This window comes from Hyla sarda, chromosome 1 (genome assembly GCF_029499605.1).
Source record: "Hyla sarda isolate aHylSar1 chromosome 1, aHylSar1.hap1, whole genome shotgun sequence".
Classification (NCBI taxonomy): domain Eukaryota; kingdom Metazoa; phylum Chordata; class Amphibia; order Anura; family Hylidae; genus Hyla; species Hyla sarda.
Window position 1 is genome coordinate 544,303,741 of NC_079189.1, and position 27,355 is coordinate 544,331,095.

Consider the following 27,355-nt stretch of genomic DNA (forward strand, 5'->3'; position numbering starts at 1 on the left):
ACGGATCCAGAGTCGGTCCACTTGCACCCAGGAGGAAGGTTGTGCTGGTGTCCGCTGGAAGCTAGAAGAAGTGGTGAGCTGATCTATATGTTTTTTCTTTTTTGTTGTATCTAGATAGTTACTGACATCGATAGAGGTGTCAGCAGAGAGCACTGTGGACGGACAAAAAAGAAATAAAAAAAAAGAAATGAACTTCCTCTGTATTATACAGCAGCTGATAAGTACTGGAAGGATTACGATTTTTTAATAAAAGTAATATACAAATCGGTTTAATTTTCTGGCACCAGTTGATTAAAAAAATGTTTTCCACCACAGTACCTCTTTAGACTGATTGCCTAACTACAATGCTCAAAAAAATAAATGGAAAACTTAAACAACACAATGTAACTCCAAGTCAATCACACTTCTGTGAAATCACACTGTCCACTCAGGAAGCAACACTGATTGACAATCAATTTCACATGCTGTTGTGCAAATGGAACAGACAACAGGTGGAAATTATAGGCAATTAGCAAGAAACCCCCAATAAAGAAGTGGTTCTGCAGGTGGTGACCACAGACCACTTCTCAGTTCCTATGCTTCCTGGCTGATGTTTTGGTCACTTTTGAATGATGGTGGTGCTTTCACTCTAGTGGTAGCATGAGACTGAGTCTGCAACCCACACAAGTGGCTCAGGTAGTGCAGCTAATCCAGGATGGCACATCAATGCGAGCTGTGGCAAGAAGGTTTGCTGTGTCTGTCAGGGTAGTGTCCAGAGCATGGAGGCGATACCATGAGACAGGCCAGTACATCAGGAGACATGTAGGAGGGCAACAACCCAGCAGCAGGACCACTACCTCTGCCTTTGTGCACACAGGAGCACTGCCAGAGCCCTGCAAAATGACCTTTAGCAGGCCCCAAATGTGCATGTGTCCGCTCAAATGGTCAGAAACAGACTCCATGAGGGTGGTATGAGGGCCCGACGTCCACAGGTGGGGGTTGTGCTTACAATCCAACACCATGCAGGACGTTTGGCATTTGCCAGAGAACACCAAGATTGGCAAATTCTTTACTGGTGCCCTGTGCTCTTCACAGATAAAAGCAGGGTCACACTGAGCATATGTGAGACAGACGTGACAGAGTCTAGGGACGCCGTGGAGAACGTTCTGCTGCCTGCAACATCCTCCAGCATGACCGGTTTGGCGCTGGGTCAGTAATGGTGTGGGGTGGCATTTCTTTGGGGGGCCACACAGCCCTCCATGTGCTTGCCAGAGGTAGCCTGACTGCCATTAGATACCGAGATGAGATCCTCAGACTCCTTGTGAGACCATATGCTGGTGCGGTTGGTCCTGGGTTCATCCTAATGCAAGACAATGCTAGACCTCATGTGGCTGGAGTATGTCAGCAGTCCCGGCAAGAGGAAGGCATTGATGCTATGGACTGGCCTGCCCATTCCACAGACCTGAATCCGATTGAGCACATCTGGGACATCATGTCTCGCTCCATCCACCAACGCCACTGTCACGATGCCGGCTGGCAGGTAGTGGATCCTCTGTGCCAGAGAGGGATTGGCGTGGACCGTGCTAGTGGACCGGTTCTAAGCCACTACTGGTTTTCACCAGAGCCCGCCGCAAAGCGGGATGGTCTTGCTGCGGCGGTAGTGACCAGGTCGTATCCACTAGCAACGGCTCACCTCTCTGGCTGCTGAAGATAGGCGCGGTACAAGGGAGTAGGCAAAAGCAAGGTCGGACGTAGCAGAAGGTCGGGGCAGGCAGCAAGGATCGTAGTCAGGGGCAACGGCAGAAGGTCTGGAAACACAGGCAAGGAACACACAAGGAACGCTTTCACTGGCACTAAGGCAACAAGATCCGGCAAGGGAGTGCAGGGGAAGTGAGGTGATATAGGGAAGTGCACAGGTGAACACACTAATTGGGACCACTGCGCCAATCAGCGGCGCAGTGGCCCTTTAAATCGCAGAGACCCGGCGCGCGCGCGCCCTAGGGAGCGGGGCCGCGCGCGCCGGGACAGAACAGACGGAGAGCGAGTCAGGTAGGGGAGCCGGGGTGCGCATCGCGAGCGGGCGCTACCCGCATCGCGAATCGCATCCCGGCTGGCAGCGGAATCGCAGCGCCCCGGGTCAGAGGACGTGACCGGAGCGCTGCCGCGGGGAGAGTGAAGCGAGCGCTCCGGGGAGGAGCGGGGACCCGGAGCGCTCGGCGTAACAGTACCCCCCCCCTTGGGTCTCCCCCTCTTCTTGGAGCCTGAGAACCTGAGGAGCAGACTTTTGTCTAGGATGTTGTCCTCAGGTTCCCAGGATCTCTCTTCAGGACCACAACCCTCCCAGTCCACTAAAAAAAAATTTTTCCCTCTGACCTTTTTGGCAGCTAAAATTTCTTTGACCGAGAAGATGTCCGAGGAGCCAGAAACAGGAGTGGGAGGAACAGATTTGGGAGAAAAACGGTTGAGGATGAGTGGTTTGAGAAGAGAGACGTGAAAGGCATTAGGGATACGAAGAGAGGGAGGAAGAAGAAGTTTATAAGAGACAGGATTAATTTGACACAAAATTTTGAAAGGACCAAGATAGCGTGGTCCCAACTTGTAGCTAGGGACACGGAAGCGGACATATTTAGCGGAGAGCCATACCTTGTCTCCAGGGGAAAAAACGGGGGGAGCTCTTCTTTTCTTATCCGCGAACTTCTTCATGCGTGATGAAGCCTGTAAGAGAGAATTTTGGGTCTCTCTCCATATGATGGAAAGGTCACGAGAAATTTCATCCACAGCGGGCAGACCAGAGGGCAAGGGAGTAGGGAGGGGGGGAAGAGGGTGACGGCCGTACACCACGAAAAATGGGGATTTGGAGGAAGACTCAGAGACCCTGAAGTTATACGAGAATTCGGCCCATGGGAGGAGATCTGCCCAGTCATCCTGGCGGGAGGAAACAAAATGTCGCAAATAATCACCCAAGATCTGGTTAATCCTTTCTACTTGTCCATTGGACTGGGGATGATATGCAGAAGAAAAATTTAATTTAATCTTGAGTTGTTTACAGAGAGCCCTCCAGAATTTAGACACGAATTGGACGCCTCTATCCGAGACAATCTGCGTAGGCAACCCGTGAAGACGAAAAATGTGTACAAAAAATTGTTTAGCCAACTGAGGCGCAGAAGGAAGACCAGGAAGAGGGATGAAATGTGCCATTTTGGAGAATCGATCAACGACCACCCAAATAACAGTGTTGCCACGGGAAGGGGGTAAATCAGTAATAAAATCCATACCAATCAGAGACCAAGGCTGTTCGGGGACAGGCAGAGGATGAAGAAAACCAGCGGGCTTCTGGCGAGGAGTCTTATCCCGGGCACAGATAGTGCAGGCTCGCACAAAGTCCACAACATCCGTCTCCAGAGTCGGCCACCAATAGAAGCGGGAGATGAGTTGCACAGATTTCTTGATACCCGCATGACCTGCGAGATGGGAGGAGTGACCCCATTTGAGGATTCCGAGGCGTTGGCGAGGAGAAACAAAGGTCTTTCCTGGAGGAGTCTGCCTGATGGAGGCAGGAGAAGTGGAGATCAGGCAGTCAGGTGGAATGATGTGTTGCGGAGAGAGTTCAACTTCTGAGGCATCCGAGGAACGAGAGAGAGCATCGGCCCTAATGTTCTTATCGGCAGGACGAAAGTGAATCTCAAAATTAAATCGGGCAAAGAACAGAGACCACCGGGCCTGGCGAGGATTCAGCCGTTGGGCAGACTGGAGGTAGGAGAGGTTCTTGTGGTCGGTGTAGATAATAACAGGAGAACTTGATCCCTCCAGCAGATGCCTCCATTCCTCAAGTGCTAATTTGATGGCTAGAAGCTCTCGATCCCCGATGGAGTAGTTCCTCTCCGCTGGAGAGAAGGTCCTAGAGAAAAAACCACAAGTGACAGCATGCCCGGAAGAATTTTTTTGTAGAAGAACAGCTCCAGCTCCCACTGAGGAGGCATCAACCTCCAATAGGAAGGGTTTGGAAGGGTCAGGTCTGGAGAGGACGGGAGCCGAAGAAAAGGCAGACTTGAGTCGTTTAAAGGCGTCTTCTGCTTGAGGAGGCCAGGACTTGGGATCAGCATTTTTTTTGGTTAAAGCCACGATAGGAGCCACAATGGTAGAAAAATGTGGAATAAATTGCCTGTAATAATTGGCGAACCCCAAAAAGCGTTGGATAGCACGGAGTCCGGAGGGGCGTGGCCAATCTAAGACGGCAGAGAGTTTGTCTGGATCCATCTGTAGTCCCTGGCCAGAGACCAAATATCCTAGAAAAGGAAGAGATTGGCATTCAAACAGACATTTCTCAATTTTGGCATAGAGTTGGTTGTCACGAAGTCTCTGAAGAACCATACGGACATGCTGGCGGTGTTCTTCTAGATTGGCAGAAAAAATTAGGATATCGTCCAGATATACAACAACACAGGAGTATAACAAATCACGAAAAATTTCATTGACAAAGTCTTGGAAGACGGCAGGGGCGTTGCACAGTCCAAAGGGCATGACCAGATACTCAAAGTGTCCATCTCTGGTGTTAAATGCCGTTTTCCACTCGTCCCCCTCTCTGATGCGGATGAGGTTATAGGCGCCTCTTAAGTCCAATTTAGTGAAGATGTGGGCACCTTGGAGGCGATCAAAGAGTTCAGAGATGAGGGGTAAGGGGTAGCGGTTCTTAACCGTGATTTTATTAAGACCGCGGTAGTCAATGCAAGGACGTAGGGAGCCATCTTTTTTGGACACAAAGAAAAATCCGGCTCCGGCAGGAGAGGAGGATTTACGGATAAAGCCCTTTTTTAGATTCTCCTGGACGTATTCGGACATGGCAAGAGTCTCTGGGGCAGAGAGAGGATAAATTCTGCCCCGGGGTGGAGTAGTGCCCGGGAGGAGGTCGATAGGGCAATCATAAGGCCTGTGAGGAGGTAGAGTCTCAGCTTGTTTTTTGCAGAAAACATCCGCGAAGTCCATATAGGCCTTAGGGAGACCGGTTACTGGAGGAACCACAGAGTTACGGCAAGGGTTACTGGGAACCGGTTTTAGACAGTTCTTGGAACAAGAGGACCCCCAACTCTTGATCTCCCCAGTGGACCAATCCAGGGTAGGGGAATGAAGTTGAAGCCAGGGAAGTCCAAGGAGAATTTCCGAGGTGCAATTGGGGAGGACCAAAAGTTCAATCCTCTCATGATGAGATCCGATGCTCATAAGAAGGGGCTCCGTGCGGAAACGTATGGTACAGTCCAATCTTTCATTATTTACACAATTGATGTAGAGGGGTCTGGCGAGACTGGTCACCGGGATGTTGAACCTGTTGACGAGAGAGGCCAAAATAAAATTTCCTGCAGATCCTGAGTCCAAGAAGGCCACTGTAGAGAAGGAGAAGGCAGAGGCAGACATCCGCACAGGCACAGTAAGACGTGGAGAAGCAGAGTAGACATCAAGGACTGTCTCACCATTGTGCGGAGTCAGCGTACGTCTTTCCAGGCGAGGAGGACGGATAGGACAATCTCTCAGGAAGTGTTCGGTACTAGCACAGTACAGGCAGAGGTTCTCCATACGGCGTCGTGTCCTCTCTTGAGGTGTCAGGCGAGACCGGTCGACCTGCATAGCCTCCACGGCGGGAGGCACAGGAACAGATTGCAGGGGACCAGAGGAGAGAGGAGCCGAGGAGAAGAAACGCCTCGTGCGAACAGAGTCCATATCTTGGCGGAGTTCCTGACGCCTTTCGGAAAAACGCATGTCAATGCGAGTGGCTAGGTGAATAAGTTCATGTAGATTAGCAGGAATTTCTCGTGCGGCCAGAACATCTTTAATGTTGCTGGATAGGCCTTTTTTGAAGGTCGCGCAGAGGGCCTCATTATTCCAGGACAATTCTGAAGCAAGAGTACGGAATTGTACGGCATACTCGCCAACGGAAGAATTACCCTGGACCAGGTTCAACAGGGCAGTCTCAGCAGAAGAGGCTCGGGCAGGTTCCTCAAAGACACTTCGGATTTCCGAGAAGAAGGAGTGTACAGAGGCAGTGACGGGGTCATTGCGGTCCCAGAGCGGTGTGGCCCATGACAGGGCTTTTCCGGACAGAAGGCTGACTACGAAAGCCACCTTAGACCTTTCAGCGGGAAACAGGTCCGACATCATCTCCAGATGCAGGGAACATTGGGAAAGAAAGCCACGGCAAAACTTAGAGTCCCCATCAAATTTATCCGGCAAGGATAAGCGTATCCCAGGAGCGGCCACTCGCTGCGGAGGAGGTGCAGGAGCTGGCGGAGGAGATGACTGCTGAAGCTGTGGTAGTAACTGTTGTAGCATAACGGTCAGTTGAGACAGCTGTTGGCCTTGTTGCGCTATCTGTTGTGACTGCTGGGCGACCACCGTGGTGAGGTCAGCGACAACTGGCAGAGGAACTTCAGCGGGATCCATGGCCGGATCTACTGTCACGATGCCGGCTGGCAGGTAGTGGATCCTCTGTGCCAGAGAGGGATTGGCGTGGACCGTGCTAGTGGACCGGTTCTAAGCCACTACTGGTTTTCACCAGAGCCCGCCGCAAAGCGGGATGGTCTTGCTGCGGCGGTAGTGACCAGGTCGTATCCACTAGCAACGGCTCACCTCTCTGGCTGCTGAAGATAGGCGCGGTACAAGGGAGTAGGCAAAAGCAAGGTCGGACGTAGCAGAAGGTCGGGGCAGGCAGCAAGGATCGTAGTCAGGGGCAACGGCAGAAGGTCTGGAAACACAGGCAAGGAACACACAAGGAACGCTTTCACTGGCACTAAGGCAACAAGATCCGGCAAGGGAGTGCAGGGGAAGTGAGGTGATATAGGGAAGTGCACAGGTGAACACACTAATTGGGACCACTGCGCCAATCAGCGGCGCAGTGGCCCTTTAAATCGCAGAGACCCGGCGCGCGCGCGCCCTAGGGAGCGGGGCCGCGCGCGCCGGGACAGAACAGACGGAGAGCGAGTCAGGTAGGGGAGCCGGGGTGCGCATCGCGAGCGGGCGCTACCCGCATCGCGAATCGCATCCCGGCTGGCAGCGGAATCGCAGCGCCCCGGGTCAGAGGACGTGACCGGAGCGCTGCCGCGGGGAGAGTGAAGCGAGCGCTCCGGGGAGGAGCGGGGACCCGGAGCGCTCGGCGTAACAGCCACGTTGCACCACAGAGTGTCCTGGAGTTGGCGGATGCTTTAGTCCAGGTCTGGGAGGACATCCCTCTGGAGACCATATGCTACCTCATCAGGAGCATGCCCAGGCGTTGTGGGGAGGTCATACAGGCACGTGGAGGCCACACACACTACTGAGCCTCATTTTGACTTGTTTTAAGGACATTACATCAAAGTTGGATCAGCCTGTAGTGTGGGTTTCCACTTTGATTTTGAGTGTGACTCCATATCCAGATCTCCATAGGTTGACAAATTTGATTTTCATTGATAATGTGTGATTTTGTTGTCAGCACATTCAACTATGTAAAGACGAAAGTATTTCATATGATTAGTTCATTCATTCAGATCTAGGATGTGTTATCTTAGTGTTCCCTTTATTGTTTTGAGCAGTGTTTAATATGAGCCAGAAATATCACAATGGTTGGGATACATCTCTTGGCACCTCCACCAACCAGGTTTGAAGGGACTATGACAGTGACGCCATGTCTCCTTTACTTTACTAGGCAGTCTAATTTTATTAGTAGCTGTGCTGGGTATTGCAACCACATATTGAGCTGTAATATCAGACAGAGCTGCTATTAAGAGTGTCAAAGATAATATCAAGTTATGGGTACCAACTCACAGCTGTTGAACTTGTGGATCTTGCATTAAGCCGGCTGCCTAGGAGTTATAAGAAAAGTTTGTTAAAGCCATAGTCATTAATATGTTTATACCATGTTCACACAATCCACTTTCAGTGACATATTTAATGCATGTTTTATCCAATAGTACAACCCATATTACATCCAAAATGAAAACAATATTTGTATGGGTTTTGGTTGAAGCCCCAAAATGTCTGAAAATACACCTAAAAAAAGTCTCAAAAACAAAAAAAAAGTCTTAAAATTTCAGCCTCTTTGGCTTTTAAATAGACTTTTTTGAGCTGTTAAAATGTTGATAGCCACAGGCTATCAAACTCAATAACAAGAGTAGGTAGACCCCACAGGAGTACACAATCTATGAGGAAATAGGGGGGGGACACAAAAAAAGTAGTAGTCTGCGGAATTTCACATCCAATAGTGAGGTAAAGAAGTTGCACTCACCCGAATCTCTTTAAATCCCAGTGAAACTTTTATTGAAAGAAATGCAGCATCATAGCAGGGAGCGAAAGCAGATGCTCTTAGACGTGCGGAGACACCACTGAAGGTGACGCTGCTCTCGCTCCCCGCTACGGAACCTGTTGTTTCTGTGATGCTCCATTTCTTAAAATAAAAGTTTCACTGGGTGTCACAATCACACCCTATCGGTCCAGCCAAGACGCTAGAGAGAGTGTGATGGTGCAAGGGTTAAAGCCGCCAGACCTCTGGGTATCCACTACTAGTCCCAGCAAGTCACCAAATTAACCCTTAGATAAACGTGTTTCCACCCGAGCTGCCTTCAGAAAGGTAAGCTCCTATATTTAGAGATCAAAGACCAGAGCTGATTAATTAAACATTTAATCTGATAAAAGGTATCACAGTGCTATGCATAAAAATACAGAAACAAATGACATACAGTTACAAAAATATATAAAAGAGTTTAGCAAGGCAAGTTCAGAAAACAAAAAATGAAGTTATTACAGCATGATGGTATAGCCCTCCTTGTCAGTAAGAGTCCAGCTCTTGTCAGCCTTTGGCACAGCCTTGAACACCCAACTTTGAGTCTAGCATTGTTTTAAATATCATATCTGCTTTCTTAGGAGGGAGACTCCTTTCCCCCCTCCCCTCTGATCCCACCAGGGGGGCATCTCTGTTCCCGACCTCTTATCTGTTTGATTATATGATGGGACCAGAGTGCATGACTTCCTGCTGCTTCAAAAGAGCCTTTGACTTCAAAGGAGATGTAAACAAACAGCCAGACCCCCAATAAAATGCAATACACAAAAGGATACACCGTCTGAATGACCTCTTACCCATGTCTTGGATAATACATCACACACAGTTATAATACACATATAGGATTTTAATAATCAGGCCTTGGGCCGTACACTGGGATTTCAGGAGACTCGAGTGAGTGCGACTCCTTTACCTCACTATTGGACGTGAAATTTTACATGGTTTGTACCCTTGAGTGCATCCCTTTCAGTTTGATCTGTGTGATGGAGACCATATTGCTGGCTGGCGGTATTATAGCAGTGCCTGATAGCATTTTTTCTTACTACTAGTCTGTAGTCTGTGGAACCTTAGAGTGTTTAATTCCTCTGCTGGGGAAATGAAGTATTGCACACTGCTCACTGATTGTAATGGGCTATCCCTGTGATGCACTGAAGTAAAGTGTAGTCCATGGTGAATACCTTTTTAGAGCCACTCAGGCTAATAGATGACTGTCCCTAATAAGGCACTAACCTCTATTAAATTAAAATCCATTATAGGTGTACTCGAGGGAAATAAAACTATAGCCCATCCTATTTGTGTAAATATCATTCATTAGCTATATAGAGCAGTTTCCCTCTTTCAGCTGTCACTTGCATGCAGAGAGTGAGAGAAAGATGTCATTATCAGATCCACCTTGTCTTTGTGGAAAGCCCTCACTAAGAGTAGCCACCACCCTCCTGAAAGACAAACACCACGTGATTTCGGTCTTGTTTAGCGGTCTGGCTTCACGGCCACACCTCCCCTCCCTGTGTGAGGATCTTGCCTGGAGATAAACAGCCCAGTGTTTCCTCAGTACATAACATTGCTCTATGCCTGCTGTAGATCTAATCACTGACTTCTGCAATTCAGAGCATTGCATGATTTATTGCGGGGGTGGGGGGAATAGTTTGAAAGAAAAGACATGTAAAGTGTGCTGCTGACTGTGTTTACAACAACACAGCATGCCCACAGATAGTAAGCAATTGGCAGCCATTACACAGAGATGCACTGACTGCTAGGAGTTGTAGTCTGGGCTGCAAGCAAGGAAAAAGAATATTCAGGAGACAACAGGGGCCACAGTAGCTGGCAAAAATCACAAGGATAACTACGGGGGACACAGAACAGGTATTATGGTGGCTTTGGGGCATTTTTATTTTTATTAACTTTCCCAGAGCACCCCTTTAATAGTGTACTTGTTGTAATTATGTTACATTGGGTCAGAATATAGACTTAAGTAAAGGAGTGTCTCACCATGCTTACAAATGCTGGGTTATTCATCAGACTGGCCATATCAAATCCTGCACTAGTCTGCAAATACAAAACACATTCATTAATGACTGTCAAAATAGTCAAACACAACTTACTCTGACACAAGAAACACTGTTCTTTTCAGTAGGTCTGGCTGGTGATCACAAGACCCTGTTACAGTAACAACCTGGAATGAAACAGATGCTATAGGACTAGTGATGGTGAGTGTGCATGATATGGTAAAAATAAAAATGGGAGTGCTTCATTAACTACAATGTAATTTTAACAAAAAATGTCACTGGATTCAAAAGTTCATGAAATATTTCACAAACCAAAATGCTTGTTGTAGAAAAATTATGAGTTCTGATTTCCCCTTTCAAGATGCTTTCAGACTACTGTAAAGAGGTCCTAATTTAGGGTCAGCATTACAGCCTCAATACCCAGACTGCATGAGGTTCCAGTAAACTAAACATAGATGGCTCTATGTCTGATCTAAGATCAGTTCTCTTGGACCATGCTAGGATCCAGGTCTTGCAGCCGTAAAAAGAACCCTTAAATGAGTTACAGTACTGCAGTCTGGATTTGACGTAATGCAGCATTTTTACCTTACTAAAGGTATCAAAGGAAAGTATCCCAGATAGTGTATAGCCCAGCAAATGTATGGGCGCTCAATCCAATCCAGAATCCATAAAACAAATTAAGTCTAACTTTTTGATTTAAGCAAAAGTAAATGTAATATAGGATAGCAAAATGGGACCGGCACTGCTTGCTCTGTGATAAGTGAATGGCTGGTTGCAGGAGTAGGAGTACTATTCACACTGTGAGGTATGGTGGTGCTCTAGCGTGGTAGACGAGTTGCAAACAATTTTCAAAGAAACAAAGAGAGCTGGCGACTCACCAAATCTTCTCAAAATCTTCTTTTATTTGTGCACAATACATCACATACAGATGACTGTGCCTCCCCCTAACAGTCATCTCTATGTGAGTATTGTGCGCAAATAAAAGAAGATTTTGAGAAGATTTGGTGAGTCGCCAGCTTTCTTTGAAAATTTGAAGTAAATGTAAAATGAAGAGAAATGTTTTAAAGAAGTAAAAAGTAAAATGATGGAGAATGATGTACCAGACTGACTTACGGGACTGGGTACTTGTCTGACTTTTTGCTCTGCTATCTTCAAATAGGACTTGTAGGACTCATTTTCAGGATCGAGATCCAAGGCCTTCTGGTAGCTGCTGATAGCCTCTTTATACCTATTCATTGCTGCCAGAGCTCGACTATGGGGAAAAAGACATCAGTAGAACATAGATTTATATATATACACATATATATATAGTAAATTTAATTAGCCATATTAGTCCAGTGATGCAGATGCAAATCAAAAAACGTTGCAGTATCTTGTAATACCTTTTTTATTGGACTTACAGAATTTTGTAGAGACAAGTTTTCGGGATTCCTCCCTTTATCAAGTCCAAAGCAAATCTAAGCTCACAAGCAGAATACACAGGTTACATCTCACAAATATGCAGGGGTTAAAGGGGTACTCCAGCGCTAAGACATCTTATCCCCTATCCAAAGGATAGGGATTAGATGCCTGATCGCGGGGGTCCTGCCGCTGGGGACCCCTGTGATCTTGAACGCAGCACCCCGTTCCAATCAGCCCCCGGAGCATGTTCACTCCGGGTATGATTACTGGCGATCACGGGGCCAGGCATTGTGATGTCACGCCCCCCCCCCCCCCCGTGTGACGTCACGCTCCGCTACCTCAATGCAAGCCTATGCATTGCATGAGGGGGCGGAGCATGACATCACACGGGGACGGGGCCGTGACATGACAATGCTCCGGCCCCGTGATCGCCAGTAATCAGACCCGGAGCGAACATGCTCGGGGGACTGATTGGAACGGGGTGCTGTGTGCAAGATCACAGGGGTCCATAGTGACGGGACCCCCGCGATCAGGCATCTAATCCCCTATCCTTTGGATAGGGGATAAGATGTCTTAGCGCTGGAGTACCCCTTTAAGACAATAGATGTGGATGGAGAATTCACACTAAGATGGGCCATAAATTGTCCTACTATAGGAACATAGACTAAATAGATAAGGATGAGAAAAAGGGAGAGAGAGGGAGAAAGGGAGAGACTGGTAATTAAGCAGGACAAAGTGAGAGGTAAAAGAGAATCCAGTATAGCACAGGTTATAAGAAATTTAGATAATGAGATAAAAAGCTCAAATCCACATTGAGTCCCCTGTTTTTGGAATCAAAAAACAGTATCATTTTAGCTTCAAATGTCTTTCTCTCTTGTGTGTTTTTGAAATTCCCTCTCAGTATCTTGATTGTAATGTCATGTATGGAGTGCCCTGATTGGGTAAAATGGTGTCCAACTGGGGTGCAGTAGTCCTTTTCTGGGTTGATGGAATGTCTGTGTAGATTCATCCTTTCGTTGAGTTTCCGACCGGTTTCACCAATGTTGCATCCCATGTCACACTTGGTGCATTGTATCATGTAGACCCCATTTGGGGATGTGCAGGAGTATAATCCCCTAATGTTATATGTCTTGTTGTTGTGGGTGGCTTCCATCTTGGTGCAGATATGTTGACAGAGTTTACAGCGAGGTTTGGTGCAGGGTTTGGTCCCATTGTCTGTGCCTGTTATTTCTGTAGGCAATTTTCGGTTGACCAGCTTTTGTTTTACATTGTGTGGTTGTCTGAAGGCCAAGACGGGAGGTTCAGGGAAGATTTCTTTTAGCATCTCATCTTCCGCCAATATTGGCTGCACTGGTCCTTGATAATTTTGCGTAATTCTTCAAGGGCCGGATTGTATGTGGCTACCAGTGGTACATGTGGTGATAGTTGTATCTCTCTGTATTGTAATCGGTGTTCTGTGGTGTTTGAAGGGCAGAGTGTATTTTCCTATTGATTATCCTTGGTTTGTTTGAATTTCTCAGACAGTGTTTGTAGATACATGTCTCTGTCATCAGGGTTGGAGCAGATGCGATGGTACCTGGTAGCTTGGCTGTATATGATGTCTTTCTTTGTGTGTGAAGGATGGAAACTGGATTCATGTAGATAGCTGGATCGGTCTATACTGTGCTATACTGGATTCTCTTATGCATCTCACTTTGTCCTGCATAATTACCAGTCTTTCCCCTTCTCTCTCCTTCTCCCTTTTTCTCATCTTTATCAATTTAGTCTATGTTCCTATAGAAGGACAATTTATGACCCATCTTAGTGTGAATTCTCCACATCTATTGTCTTAACCCCTGCATATTTGTGAGATGTAACCTGTGTCTTCTGCTTGTGAGCTTAGATTTGCTTTGGACTTGATAATGGGTGGAATCCCGAAAGCTCGTCTCTGCAAAATTCTGTAAGTCCAATAAAAAAGGTGTTACAAGATACTGCAACATTTTTTGATTTGCATTTATATATATATATATATATATGTATATACACACACACACAAATTTCCCCAATCTGGTTCTTAAAATCACAGCTGGATCGTGGTAAGAGGCGATAGAGAGAGGGGATGTGTCTGGCCCACACAGACAGTCAGCAAACCTCAGTAAAGTCAATTCAATCTGATAACCTGTCTGCCAGATCTCTATCACAAATAAGGGGAATCTGAATAGAAGAAAAATAGAATAAGGGAGGCTTCTCACACAGCGTTTTTTTTTTTTTTTTTTTTTTGCTACAGCCAAATGTAGATCAAGCTTTGACCAGAACTGTCACAAACTGCATTCTTTATGTCGTTGTTGGATTTTTGTTTTTACAATAAACTGGTGGTTTGTGAATCCCCAGGTTTTGAATCCAATCCACTGTGTTGAATGGAAAATTTACTCACGTGTCATCTGTCTTACACTGGATATTCTGATCCAGGGAGCTAAACAACCCTTAGGGTTATATAGTAACAGTAACAGTGGGGATCAGGTAAAAATTTGTATTAATGTGCATAAAGAAGCCAAGGAAAGATGGAAACATCTCCAAAAGGCATCAAATTACAGATTAGACATTCTTACAATATGTCAACAAAAGTTTGATTTTATTTCCATCATTTACACTTTCAAAATAACAGAAAACAAAAAAATGGCGTCTGCAAAAGTTTGGGCACCCTGCATAATTTATAGCATGCACTGCCCCCTTTGCAAAGCTGAGACCTGCCAGTGTCATGGATTGTTCTAAATCATCATATGGGAAGACCAGGTGATGTCAATCTCAAAGGTTTTAAATGCCCAGACTCATCTGACCTTGCCCCAACAATCAGCACCATGGGTTCTTCTAAGCAGTTGTCTAGAAATCTGAAACTGAAAATAGTTGATGCTCACAAAGCTGGAGAAGGCTATAAGAAGATAGCAAAACGTTTTCAGATGTCAATATCCTCTGTTCGGAATGTAATTAAGAAATGGCAGTCATCAGGAACAGTAGAAGTTAAAGCAAGATCTGGAAGACCAAGAAAAATATCAGACAGAACAGCTCGCAGGATTGTGAGAAAAACAATTCAAAACCCAAGTTTGACTGCACAATCCCTTCAGAAAGATCTGGCAGACACTGGAGTTGTGGTACACTATTCCACTATAAAGAGATACTTGTACAAATATGGTCTTCATGGAAAAACCTCTTCCAAGTCCTCACCACAAAAATCAGTGTTTGAACTTTGCAAATGAACATATAGACAAGCCTGATGCATTTTGGAAACAAGTTCTGTGGACTGATGAGGTTAAAATTTAACTTTTTGGCCAGAATGAGCAAAGGTACGTTTGGAGAAGAAGGGGAACAGAATTTAATGAAAAGAACCTCTGTCCAACTGTTAAGCATGGGGGTGAATCAATCATGCTTTGGGGTTGTATTGCAGCCAGTGGCACAGGGAACATCTCACGAGTAGAAGGAAAAATGGATTCAATAACATTTCATCAAATTTTGGATGCTAACTTGATGCCATCTGTGAAAAAGCTGAAGTTAAAGAGAGGATGGCTTCTACAAATGGATAATGATCCTAAACACACCTCGAAATCCACGGGGGATTACATCAAGAGGCGTAAACTGAAGGTTTTGCCATGGCCGTCACAATCTCCTGACCTCAGCATAATTGAAAATCTATGGATAGACCTTAAAAGAGAAGTGCGTGACAAACAGCCCAGAAATCTCAAAGAACTGGAAGACTTTTGTAAGGAAGAATGGGCAAAGATACCTCAAACAAGAATTGAAAGACTCTTGGCTGGCTACAAAAAGTATTTACAAGCTGTGATACTTGCCAAAGGGGGCAGTACAAGATATTAACTCTGCAGGGTGCCCAAACTTTTGCAGATGCCATTTTTTGGTTTTCTGTTATTTTGAAAGTGTAAATGATGGAAATAAAATCTAACTTTTGTTGACATATTCTAAGAATGTCTAATCTGTAATTTGATGCCTTTTGGAGATTTTTCCATCTTTCCTTGTCTTCTTTATGCACATTAGTACAAATTTTTACCTGGGGTGCCCAAGATTTTGATCCCCACTGTAGTTGATAAGGGAAAATAATCTATCTTTCCCAACTTGTAACAGTAGTGTGTAAAGAATCTTTTTGTCTGTGAAGATGGTGAAGCCTAGGTAGGTAAAAAATATGTAGGTCCATTCCTACACTTTATGATCAGATCACCATTAACAGATTTCAAACTAAATAACCCATAATTACCTTGGTCACCATCCTCTGCACCCTGTCCAGTTCAACCAAGTCCTTCTTATATACAGGGACTCAAAACTGCACACAAGATTTAAAGGGACACTCCACTGAAAAACTATTTTTTTTTAAATCAACTGGTGCCAGAAAGTTAAACAGATTTGTAAATTACTTCTATTTAAAAATCTTAATCCTTCCAATACTTATCAGATGCTGTATGCTCCAGAGGAAGTTTTTTTTCTTTTTGAATTTCCTTTCTGTCTGACCACAGTGCTCTCGTCTGACACCTCTGTCCATGTCAGGAACTGTCCAAAGCAGAATAGGTTTGCTATGGGGATTTTTCTCCTACTCTGAACAGTTCCTAAAATGGACAGAGGTGTCAGCAGAGAGCACTGTGGTCAGCCAGAAAGGAAATTAAAAAAGAAAAGAACTTCCTGTGGAGCATATAGAAGCTGATAAGTACTTGAAGGATTAAGATTTTTAAATAGAAGTAATTTACAAATCTGTTTAACTTTCTGGCACTAGTTGATTTAAAGAAAAATGTTTTTCAGCTGCGTACCCCTTTAATGTGTGGTCTAACAAGTGATTTGTACAGAGGCAATACTATGTTTTATCATAAGCATCTATGCCTTTTTTAGACGCATCCCATGATATTATTAACCTTGGCATCCACTGCCTGCTACTGGTCACTAAAGTCAAGTTTACTATCCACCAATATCAGTAGTAATTTTGCCCAGTGTTTTACTATTTAACACATAATTGTACATTTCCTTACATTCTGTCAGCAGCACAAGTGGGGTATTCAGCCCCTGTGTAGCTGGTAGGACAGATGGAATTTTGTATAGTAGAAATAATTCAGTCAATTAAAGGGGTATTCCGGGCAAAAACATCTTATCCCCTATGCAAAGGATAGAGGATAAGATGTCCGATCGCCAGGTTCCCACTGCTGGGACCCCCCGTGATCTCCCTGCAGCACCTGCATTCTATACGGGGCTGTGTCTCTAGTTTCGGAAACCTCCGGGTTTCCGGGACTGGGGACATAACTTCATGCCACGCCCCCTCCATTTATGTCTATGGGAGGGGGCGTGGCAGCAATCACGCCCCCTCCCATAGACATGAATGGAGGGGGCGTGGCTTTACGTTACATCTCCAGTACCGGAGGTTTCCGAAACTAGAGACGCAGCTCCGCATAGAATGCGGGTGCTGCAGGGAGATCGCGGGGGGTCCCAGCAGAGGGCCCCCGCGATCAGACATCTTATCCCCTATCCTTTAATCAAATAAACCACACCACACAGAGTGTTTTTTTCTGCCCTCCTGGGGGGAGTAGGACAGGTGGTTTCTGCCCCTTTCCTGTATGTTAGGGGCTCTTTCTCCAAGATTTTTTTACCTCTATTGTAGTTGTTTAATTCCGGGTGCTGTAAGAGTTCAGCTCTGTCTCCCCCTCTTGGCGTCCAGCTTCCTCTGGTACCCACGCAGGTCACATCAGCTCTTTGCCTATGATGTGTATGCTGCCAGAGATCCCCTCCTCTCTGAGGCTCTGTTCCGGCATTTAGGCTGTAGCGACACCTCGTACGCGATGGGCACAACCATCTACAAAAAAGTTATTTCAATCCAATAGGGGTAATCTGACTAGAAGAAAAATAGAAGGCCGGAGGTTTCTCACACACAGTTTTTTTGAAAAATTCTACTGCAATTTTTGATGCAGTTTTTGTGATCCAAGAGGAGACATCTCTCCTGCATGGAATGTGATACTCCACTTCTAAACTCTTACAAATGTTCTTATCCATCTTATAGACCTCCCAGTCTCAATTTGAAACCCACAGTCCAGGATGTCGTTGTCTGTGTCAAAGACTTTGAGGTCCTGTGAGGTCTACATCCCCTTCCTTGGTTTCTTTGTACCCATGACATCTGAGGACGGCTTTCATGTGGTTGATGAAGTCCACTCTTTCTCTTCTGAGGTAGAAGGTAGAAGAATCTGGGAAATTCTTATTTCCTCTGGAAACGGTCCAGAGATCACTTAGATCCATCTGATCGGGGGACCAAGATGTGGATATTGGGGAAGCTCCGGAGTCCACCTCAAATGGGGCTAGGGCCTTTTTAGTGGATTAAACACTGAAGATCATGAAGTTGGAATGTAAATATCCAATACTCTCCGGAAAATTTTAATCTATGTTCCTGGTGAAGGAGGACCAGATCAAGCAGTGGCAGGCTCTCCCAAAGGTGGACACAGTCGTTTCCAGAATGCCCAAATGCAGGGTTGTTCCAGGTTTCTTCCCTTAAAGATCTCATGAACAGAGAGGCCAAATGTACTCTGAGAAGGAATTATTAAGCATCCTCAACTACCGTGGCAATTGCATTCTCTTAGGTGGCAAACTTTCTAAAGAAGCATCTACAGCAGGTCCAGTCTGACATAGATTTAAATTTATCACCTTGGCATCTGGGTCTGAATTTTTGTGTGATTCAGCCCATCAACAGCTCAAGTTGGCTGCTAAGGGCATGGCCTTGTCTTCTGCTAGTTGTAAGCCCCTTTAGCTTAAGCCTTGGGTGACAGATAACGCCTCTAAGTAACACCGCCTTAATCTATCATTTGAGCCAAGGAAGTGGTTTGGTACAGAACTAGACAGAATTATGAAGAGACATACAGATAAAAAAAAAGGGCAAGTCCCTACCCTATGCCTTTTGGGAGAGAGGATATCAGTCCTCCTATCTCTAGTCCAGACCTCAACAAGGATCTGGTTATCGGTGTAGAGGCTCTAAAGGATTTCCCCATCCTTCTAAGGACAAGAAGTCCTCAGACTTTTGACGTCAGCAGTCTTAGGTCCACATTCGAGCCTCCCAAGTCCTTCCTTGGTCTCTCAAGTGCAGTGTCCCCTTTTTTCCTGTGGGAGAAAGATTATGCTTCTTCCAAGAGGCCTTGACCGCCTCCATCAGGGACCCTTGGGTCCTCAACATTGTGACCAATGGTTACTCTATGGATGTTAAGTAACCTCCTCCAGAGATGTTTGCTGTAACCAAGCTTCTGCTTTGTGAGAGACATGAATGTTTTGAGGCATCACTCCAAGAGTACCACCTCAAGGGAGCCCTAGTAGATGGTTCCCTTGAAGATCAAGAGTTTGGAATCTATTCTCCAGTCTTTCTGGTATCAAAATTACGGAGACTGGAGGATGATCATCGACCTGCAGTACCTAAATCACTTTTTAAGGAAGACCATTCAATAATTACTCTAAAGCCAAAAGATTTTATAGTGACGTTGGATTTGAAGGATGCCTAACTGCATACATCTGTTCATCGTGCTCACAAAAGATTCCTGTCCACCTCCAAGAAGTTCTAGTGCATCTTCAATTTGCTGCCCTTCCCTTTGGCACATGCTCTGCCCCTTAAAATGTTCCCAACGTTGTGGTTTTAGTTAAGGCGGCATTAAGACTGAAAGTTCTTGAAATCGTTCCTTATCTGGACAGTTGGCTCATAAAGGCAAATTCAGAAGCCGTCCTCCTCCAACATCTTCATCTTGCTCTGTCTTATCTCCAAAATCTAGGCTGGTTGATAAACTGGCAAAAATCAAGCATCCAACCTTTAACTTACAGAAGGTTTCTGGGGCTTATTCTGTACTCTGTACAAATGACCATTTATCTTTCTCCAAACAGAAGGGATCGTGTAATTAAAGGGATATTCCTGGATTTTTTTTTCATTTGACTATGCTACAGGGGCTGTAAAGTTAGTGTAGCTCATAATATAGAGTCTGTACCTGTGTGTGACGGTGGCCTTGCAATTCCTCTGTGATTTTTTGCGCCAATATTTATTTTTGACAGCATACAAAATTACTCAGGTCTCGGGTTTTCCCAGGTGCGTTGAGACATCCCTAGTAAGGTGTGCAAAGGGAGCCTGTCCTGCTTCAATGGGTGGAGCGACCGCTGGGTGGGAGAGAGATAATTTTGCAACAGCTGTAGGCACCATTTAGCCCAAAAGACAAGCACAGATCCTTCCTAAGCATGTCCACTACTGTCTGGTAAGTATGTTCTAAAATCACCTTATGGTGGTTAACCCCTTTAAGGTGGCAACATTTCTCTCCATTCCATGTCAAGTGTATTTTCGGACATTGCTGAAGATTTTGGGGTTGATTTGGGGGGTTTCCTGGGTACTCTGGCAGTTTTGTCCACTTCAAGCAGAGATATTAGGCAAGTGAAATCATAGCCCTTCTGGGCTGAACAGAATGGGCTCCCTATCTTTAAGAGTGTGTCACTCACTTCGTTGGTGGAGACAACCGAGAGATGGGAGGTCTTTGATTCAACCCCATTGGATCTTGTTGAACACAGCTGCATCCCTACTAGGCTGTGGAGCCGATCTAGAAGATCTTCCAGTGTGGGGTACATGGACATCCTAGGAGTGAGATTTTCATTCAGTCTGAGAGAGCTCAGAGCTATTCTCCTGACTCTTCTTCACTTTGCCTGTGAAACAGGCAGAGTGAAGGTTCAATCGGACATTACAGCTATATCATCAAGCAACGAGGCACAAGATCAAAACCTCTTCTTAAGGAGATGAGTTTAATCCCCCATTGGGCAGAATCTAATCTTACCCTCCTGTCTGCAGTCCACATTCAGGAGACATCCAGCATCATTGCAAATCCACTGGGGTCTGTATTCAGGGAAATGGTCCCTTCATTCAGAAATTTTTCATCAGATCTTCCAGTGGTGGGGTATACCAAAGGTAGATCTCATGGCCACCAGATTCAACGCCAAGGTGAAGTTCTGTTCCCTGTAATTGGAGGATAGTTTGTTGGCCGTAGATGCTCTAGTCCCCCCTTTGAATGTCTGGAATTCTGTCTTTGAAGATGATCTTCCTGCTAGCAATCACTTCAACCAACAGAATTGAGAGTGGCTGACTTTCTCAGCCTACGAACCCCTCATTATTTTTTCACAGATAGAGTTCTCCTCAAATTTCTGCCTACCTGCGTACCGAAGGTACCATCCTACAGTAACTTGAACCAGGTAGTATCAATCTCTTCAGACTCTGGACATCTCTAGATGCCTGAAAATATACTTGGACTGTACTGAAGAGTACTGAAGAGTTTAGGAAGGATCTTCTCCAGAAAAAAAGGGTTTTGTTTCTCAAGATCTATTTCTTTTGCTGAAAGAAGATCCATTCCCCTTGAACAAATCTGTAACGCCACCTTGTGGAGTTCACTGTTCACGTTTATCAGTCACTATAGACTTGATAGAAAGGCTTTGGAGTACCTTTGAGTGGTCTATTCTAAATTCTGCTTGCAGTAAAGGCCCCTCCCAATAGGGGATACTTCTTGCTAAATCCCCACTGCTGGTAGGACAAAAGTGAAGCGGTAATTTGTTTTCTCTTAGTCCTCCAGCAGCGCACAAAATGACCTCCCTTATTACTATTATTATTTTTTCTTCTTGTAACTAGACACCTTGTGTTGGGAAGGGACCCCTTTAGTGCATGATTGTTTATATGATTCCTTAATCGATTACATTTTTTCTATTATAAAAAATTCCATTTGTCCTAACAGCTCCACAGGGGCAGAATATCCCACTTGTGCGCTGTAGGACTAAACAAATCGTTAGAAATGAACTCTCTTATTTCCTCAACCTAAGTGTATAACACATTGCCAAAGTATGTTAAATGATCTCTTACCCCATTCTCCCATAAGCCTTGCTGTACTTGGCATCAATAGAAATCGCCTTCTCACAGTCTGTTATGGCATCGCTGTGACGGCCTAATTGACTGTGTGCAGCAGCTCTAAAATTGGATGAAATAGGTAAGTATGGTCTCAGATGATCTCAGTAAACTAAAAAGATGTAATACGAAAGTATCTGTCCTCATGAAATATGCACACAATTCAACATTATAAATGGATATATAAAACAGTAGCAATCCAATAAGTAGCTTAACTTTTTATTTTAAAGGGGTACTCCATCAGAAAACATCATCTCCCCTATCCAAAGCATAGGGGATAAAATGTCTGATCACGGAGGTCTTGCTGCTGGGGATCCCCTCAATCTCCAGGCCGGCAACAGCAGTGTAATGAACATGGAAGTTTGGAGCTTTTGTTTTCGTGATGTCACGCCGCGCCCCCTCCATTCAGGTTTATGGGAGGGGCATGATGGCTAGTATGGTGGTTCAGTCTGGCCAGAAAACCGGATATGGGGCAAAAATGAGCCAACCGTGGCTGGGGTCCAGCTGGGATATAGGAGCGCCCGGTTTTCCCATCCCCCAGCCGGATCTGGTCGTAATATGGACAAAACTAGACATGAATGGAGGGGGCGTGGCGGCTGTAGTCGCCAGTCATCCGGCACAGAGCAGAGTTCACTCTGTGCATCGGATGACATGGGTGCAGCAGCAGAGATCACGGTGGTCCCCAGCTGCGGGACCCCGCGATTAGACATCATATCATCTATCCTTTGGATAGGGGATAAATAGTTTTTCGGCGGAGTACCCCTGCATGATTCAGTAATAAGCATGCATATATATATACCTGCTAATGCATTGCTGGGATTTACAAGCTGTACTAAATATGAATCCTTAAAGTGGTTGCATGAGCTATAAGGAAATAACAGCCTGCACAGGGTGATAAAATATTAAAATACAGCATACTTAGGCTGCATTCACACTATGTTTGTCCATACGGGGACCGGATCCGTCTGGGGGATGGGAAAACCGGGCGCTCCCGTATCCCTGCCGGCCCCGGCCCCCATCTCATTCATTTGAATGAGCTGACTGAAATCAGATAGTGACTCAGGTCTGCTAATTTTTGCCCCGTATCTGGTTTTTGGCCAGACTGAAAACCGAGGTATACTGCAGTTTTCAGTCCGGCCAGAAAACCGGATATGGGGCAAAAATTAGCCAACTGGGGCTGGGGTCCCCATATGGACAAAACTTAGTGTGAATGCAGCCTTACTTGTTTTATGCTTGTTGAGTCCAGTGGCATGACTCCGGCCTTCACCGGTGCCTCTGTTTACTTCCCTGAATTGCTGCATTCCCCCCTGCTCTCCTGGCTGGAGTGGTTTAATGCCAACTTCTGCTGAGGCCTGTGATTGACTTCAGGGTGTGCCAGCAGGGTTGTTACTGTCTTGAGGCCAGATGAGTATATTGCCTCAGGCGCCAGAGGACAGTAATCAGAGTCAGCAGTCAGGGGCGTAGCCACGTCGCTGTACTGAGAAAGCATAAAATGGATGAGTGTGTTATGTTTTGTTATTTTAGAACATAAGGGGGTGGTCTTTGGCTTTTATATGTCTCTGGCAACCCCTTTAATCCCCTCACACAAAATCACATACATGTACGTTATTTTACTATGAAGGGTGTATGAAGTATGAACAGGATTCCAGCCCGCTCCATACCCAGCATCTATCTACCATATTGAGCAGCAGACAGCTGCTGTTAATAGTCGGAATGGAGCGATCACCGTTGCCAGCTAATAACTGCTTAAATGCCACCATCAACGTTGACTGCAGCATTTAAACAGTGATTGGTATCGGTCATTGGTGATACAGTGGATGGCTTGGTTCCCCGAAATGCGATCGCGGGCAGCCGGTCCATTGGTATGTCAGCCCAAGGTCTGTACTAGGCCTTTATGTCTGTCATCACTGAGCTACTCATACAGTCTACCATAGGCAGGCTGAGCCAGTAGATCACTGATAGAATGGATCACTGTAATTCTATAGTATTACATTTATCTGCATGTGCTATAGAATTTGATTGATCATACACATCCACAGGGGGACTAACAAAGTGTAAAAAAATAAAAGGAAAAATCTAACTCCTATTTACCAAATATTTAAAAAAAATGTGTGCAGAATTGTCGACACTTTTAAAATAAAATGTTATTGATGCCGGATGATGAACGGCGTAAATGGAAAAAATAGCAAATTGGTGATAAAGAATAATTAAAAGCAATCAAAAGAAGCCCCCATCTAAATGAAATCGGTACCAAAAATGAGCCCTTGTAAATGGAAAAATATAAAAAGTAATAGGGGTCGGAATAAGGCAATTTTAAGCATAGTTATTTTGTAGGAAAAAGTTGTAGTTTTTTTCCCAAAAGTACTAAAATAACAGAAAACCTATTTGAATGGATTTTAACCCAGAAATTTTTTTTAGACATACATTTTATTGTAAAATGAAAGGTGCCATTAGAGAGTTCAATCAGTCTCGCAAAAAAAAAAAAAAACAATCCCTCCTAGTGCTTATATAATAGCAGACTGCAGGGAACACGTAACAGTGCCATTTACTCTTTAGATAAGTCATACAGGTCTACTTTTGCAACCCCATTTTTATTATTCCAGTGCATTAAATACTAAAAAAATATAATGATTACAGTTCCTTTGCACACCTATATGTCTCATGGTAAAAAACTACAATCAACCCTATGCATTGTGACCCTGCAATCATTCCCTTTTACATCTGTCTTTGTTCATACAAACTTTCAGAATATAGGTTATATTTATTCCACGTCAGCTCCAATCAGTTCGGATGTTCATGGATTGTAATCTTGTAAATACCTTGAACAATACAGTATAAAAGACTACTACCTGTTACCGTAATATACTGCGTTGTTTGGATCCAGCTCTACAGCCTGCGAGTAACAATCCAATGCAGCCTCATAGTTCTGTTCTTTCATGTAATTATTTCCTGACACAAACAAAAGATAATGATTCTCAATAAAACTGTGTATATATAGTTACATACTACTGTAGAGGAAGTGAAGTGAAATGGTAAATCTAGGGCGGGAAGACCCAACAATTATGTCCAATTAACAAATCCAAATATGATTTTACATAGTCAAAGAAAATCCCTCAGTACATCATATTGAACAATACACTAAAAAGGTACAATAGACAAGATTCTGCTGAATATCTGCCAATCCTTCCAATTATGGTATTTGAGTATTTGCAATATGAATGCTGAGACCAATTAGCACATTGGCCATTAGTATAACAAGGAACACAACAATTAGCACACCAACCATTAGTATAACAAGTGGAGAAGGGACACAACAATGAGCACACCAACCATTAGTATAACAAGTGGAGAAGGGACACAACAATGAGCACACCAACCATTAGTATAACAAGTGGAGAAGGGACACAACAATGAGCACACCAACCATTAGTATAACAAGTGGAGAAGGGACACAACAATGAGCACATTGACTATTAGTATAACAAGTGGAGAAGGGACACAACAATGAGCACACCAACCATTAGTATAACAAGTGGAGAAGGGACACAACAATTAGCACACCAACCATTAGTATAACAAGTGGAGAAGGGACACAACAATGAGCACACCAACCATTAGTATAACAAGTGGAGAAGGGACACAACAATGAGCACATTGACTATTAGTATGACACGTGGACAACAAGGGACACAACAGTAAGCACATGGACCATGGGACACAACAAAAAGCACATGGACCATTAGTATAACATGTAAACTTTGCTTTTTCATAATTGCACAACAGTTTTCTTTTGGTTAGCTAGGCTGAAAATTGAAAGTATTGCACTTTCAAAGTCAGCCTTCCATGTCAAGTTTCTGTGAGGACTAGACAAATTGCAGCATTATTCCAAGATTTGATCTTTTGTGATTCTTATGGAAAAGAAGACACAAGCTGGGTAAATTTCTATGACTTATGGGCAACACTGTATTGCCTGTGGTGTAGCAAAGCAAGCATGCAACATTTTTTACACTTACATACTGCTGGCTAACCAAGCGGACATTGCAGGAGATGACATTTCCTTCCTTTGCAAGGTATTTGCATAATTTGTTTTTGGTATTTTAGTCTTTATTATAGGTTTTACAGTTACAAAAAAATAGCATTTCCTAATTAAACAATACCAATACATTAAAGACACAGCTTATTTATTTCTACTAATACTTGTTACTCCAAAATGGGGTAAACCCACCCCTACATATGATCATTCAAAACCATCTCCAGCATGGAACTAGTAATTTTACTAAAGATTATTTCAGCCATTTATCATTATCCAAATGACCCACTTCCATCCATCCCCCCTTTTTTTGTATAAGATACCCACAAAATTCAATATGTTCTCTTCTTAATACCAACTGTATTTGAGAACCTAATATCTGGGAAATAATCTAGAAATACTTTAGCTTTATTTTAACTATTTTCCTGCACATATATTTGTATTATTACTATATTTTGCTCTGGCAAATATGTTTACCCTGAAACCATTTTGATAACTTTTCATGTTACTGTTGTCTTTGACTCAAATGACCGGTGGAGGGACATAGTGGGGTGCTGGAGTTGTTGAAAAACAAGGAGCCAACATTAATAGACAGTCATATCGGCCTTATGTTGTCCATGTCTTCTCCTATTTGCTTGCAATGTTTTCCATCTTATAAATCAATATATGGCTAAGCCAAACATACGGGTCCATATGCCTTTTGAGGGACTGTGTATAAATTAAAACTGCTGGCAAAGGACAGTTCTTCTAAATCTCCAGTCAATGAAGATGCTTACCTTCATCTTTCAACTGTTCAGCTTTTTCTATGGTACCTGATGCTGATGAAGGGGATTCTGCTGGGGTACTGTTGTCTTTCTGAAAGAAACAAATCATATACATATTCATATGTCTGGTCTCTGCAATGTAATGTACAGAAAAGAGCATTTTGTATAATAAGGTAATAAATCAGAACATAGTACTGTGAATGAATAGTCCAAAAACAAATAAAAGAATGTTATCTGGTAATATATTAAGAAACATTTTCAGTATTATGCCTTATGCACACATCTGTGTAATGGGTCCATACAGGTTCAAAGTGTATATCTTCTTTTAACACTGTGCTATACAGAGGCCTACAGCTGTACCAGTGTTTCTAAAGCGCGGCCCTCAAGTCCCCCCAACAGGTCATGTTTTCAGGATTTCCTTAGTCTTTCACAGGTGATGTAACTGTGGTGATGCCCAATTCAATGACCATAATTATATCACCTGTGAAAGACTAAGAAAATCCTGAAAACATGACCTGTTGGGGGTACTTGAGGACCGCGCTTTAGAAACACTGAGCTATATGGAGGTACCTACCATGGCATAGAGTTGACCGGTGATAAAATATTGGTGATTGTTCCTCTTCTAGACAGTAATGAATAGTCTGAACTTGACCGTATTACATTAACAGTTTATAGATAAGTCCTGAAGCCTGTTACCTCTTCCTTTGAAAATTATGAGACATTTAAACACTTGACATTTGACAAGATGTTATGATTGCAGTTTTTACGTGGTATCATGGCCCTTTTTTCATTGAATGCTATGTACAGTGTGGCAAAAATGTATTTAGTCAGCCACCAATTGTGCAAGTTCTCCCACTTCAAAAGATGAGAGGCCTGTAATTCTCATCATAGGTATACCTCAAATATGAGAGACATAATGAGAAAAAAAATCCATAAAATCACATTGTCTGATTTACTTGCAAATTC

The 27,355-nt window shown here is 44.2% G+C and overlaps 2 protein-coding genes across 5 annotated transcripts in view; one reads left to right on the forward strand and one right to left on the reverse strand.

Annotated features, from left to right (window-relative positions):
• The window catches only part of SGTB (small glutamine rich tetratricopeptide repeat co-chaperone beta), a 68,743-nt gene that overhangs the window by 7,729 nt on the left and 33,659 nt on the right, over positions 1–27,355 (reverse strand). For all 4 annotated transcript variants that reach the window (XM_056541539.1, XM_056541540.1, XM_056541538.1 and 1 more), the window contains exons 4-9: positions 26,402–26,480; positions 24,445–24,544; positions 21,554–21,658; positions 11,398–11,536; positions 10,268–10,324; positions 7,768–7,805 (exon numbers count right to left, since the gene is read on the reverse strand). In XM_056541539.1, the coding sequence (XP_056397514.1) occupies positions 7,768–7,805; positions 10,268–10,324; positions 11,398–11,536; positions 21,554–21,658; positions 24,445–24,544; positions 26,402–26,480 (518 nt within the window). The remainder of the gene's footprint in view (positions 1–7,767; positions 7,806–10,267; positions 10,325–11,397; positions 11,537–21,553; positions 21,659–24,444; positions 24,545–26,401; positions 26,481–27,355) is intronic.
• Positions 1–27,355, forward strand: part of NLN (neurolysin) — a 151,599-nt gene that overhangs the window by 3,716 nt on the left and 120,528 nt on the right. The window contains exon 2 of the mRNA XM_056541460.1: positions 10,410–10,485. The gene's annotated coding sequence lies outside the window, so the exon portion shown is untranslated. The remainder of the gene's footprint in view (positions 1–10,409; positions 10,486–27,355) is intronic.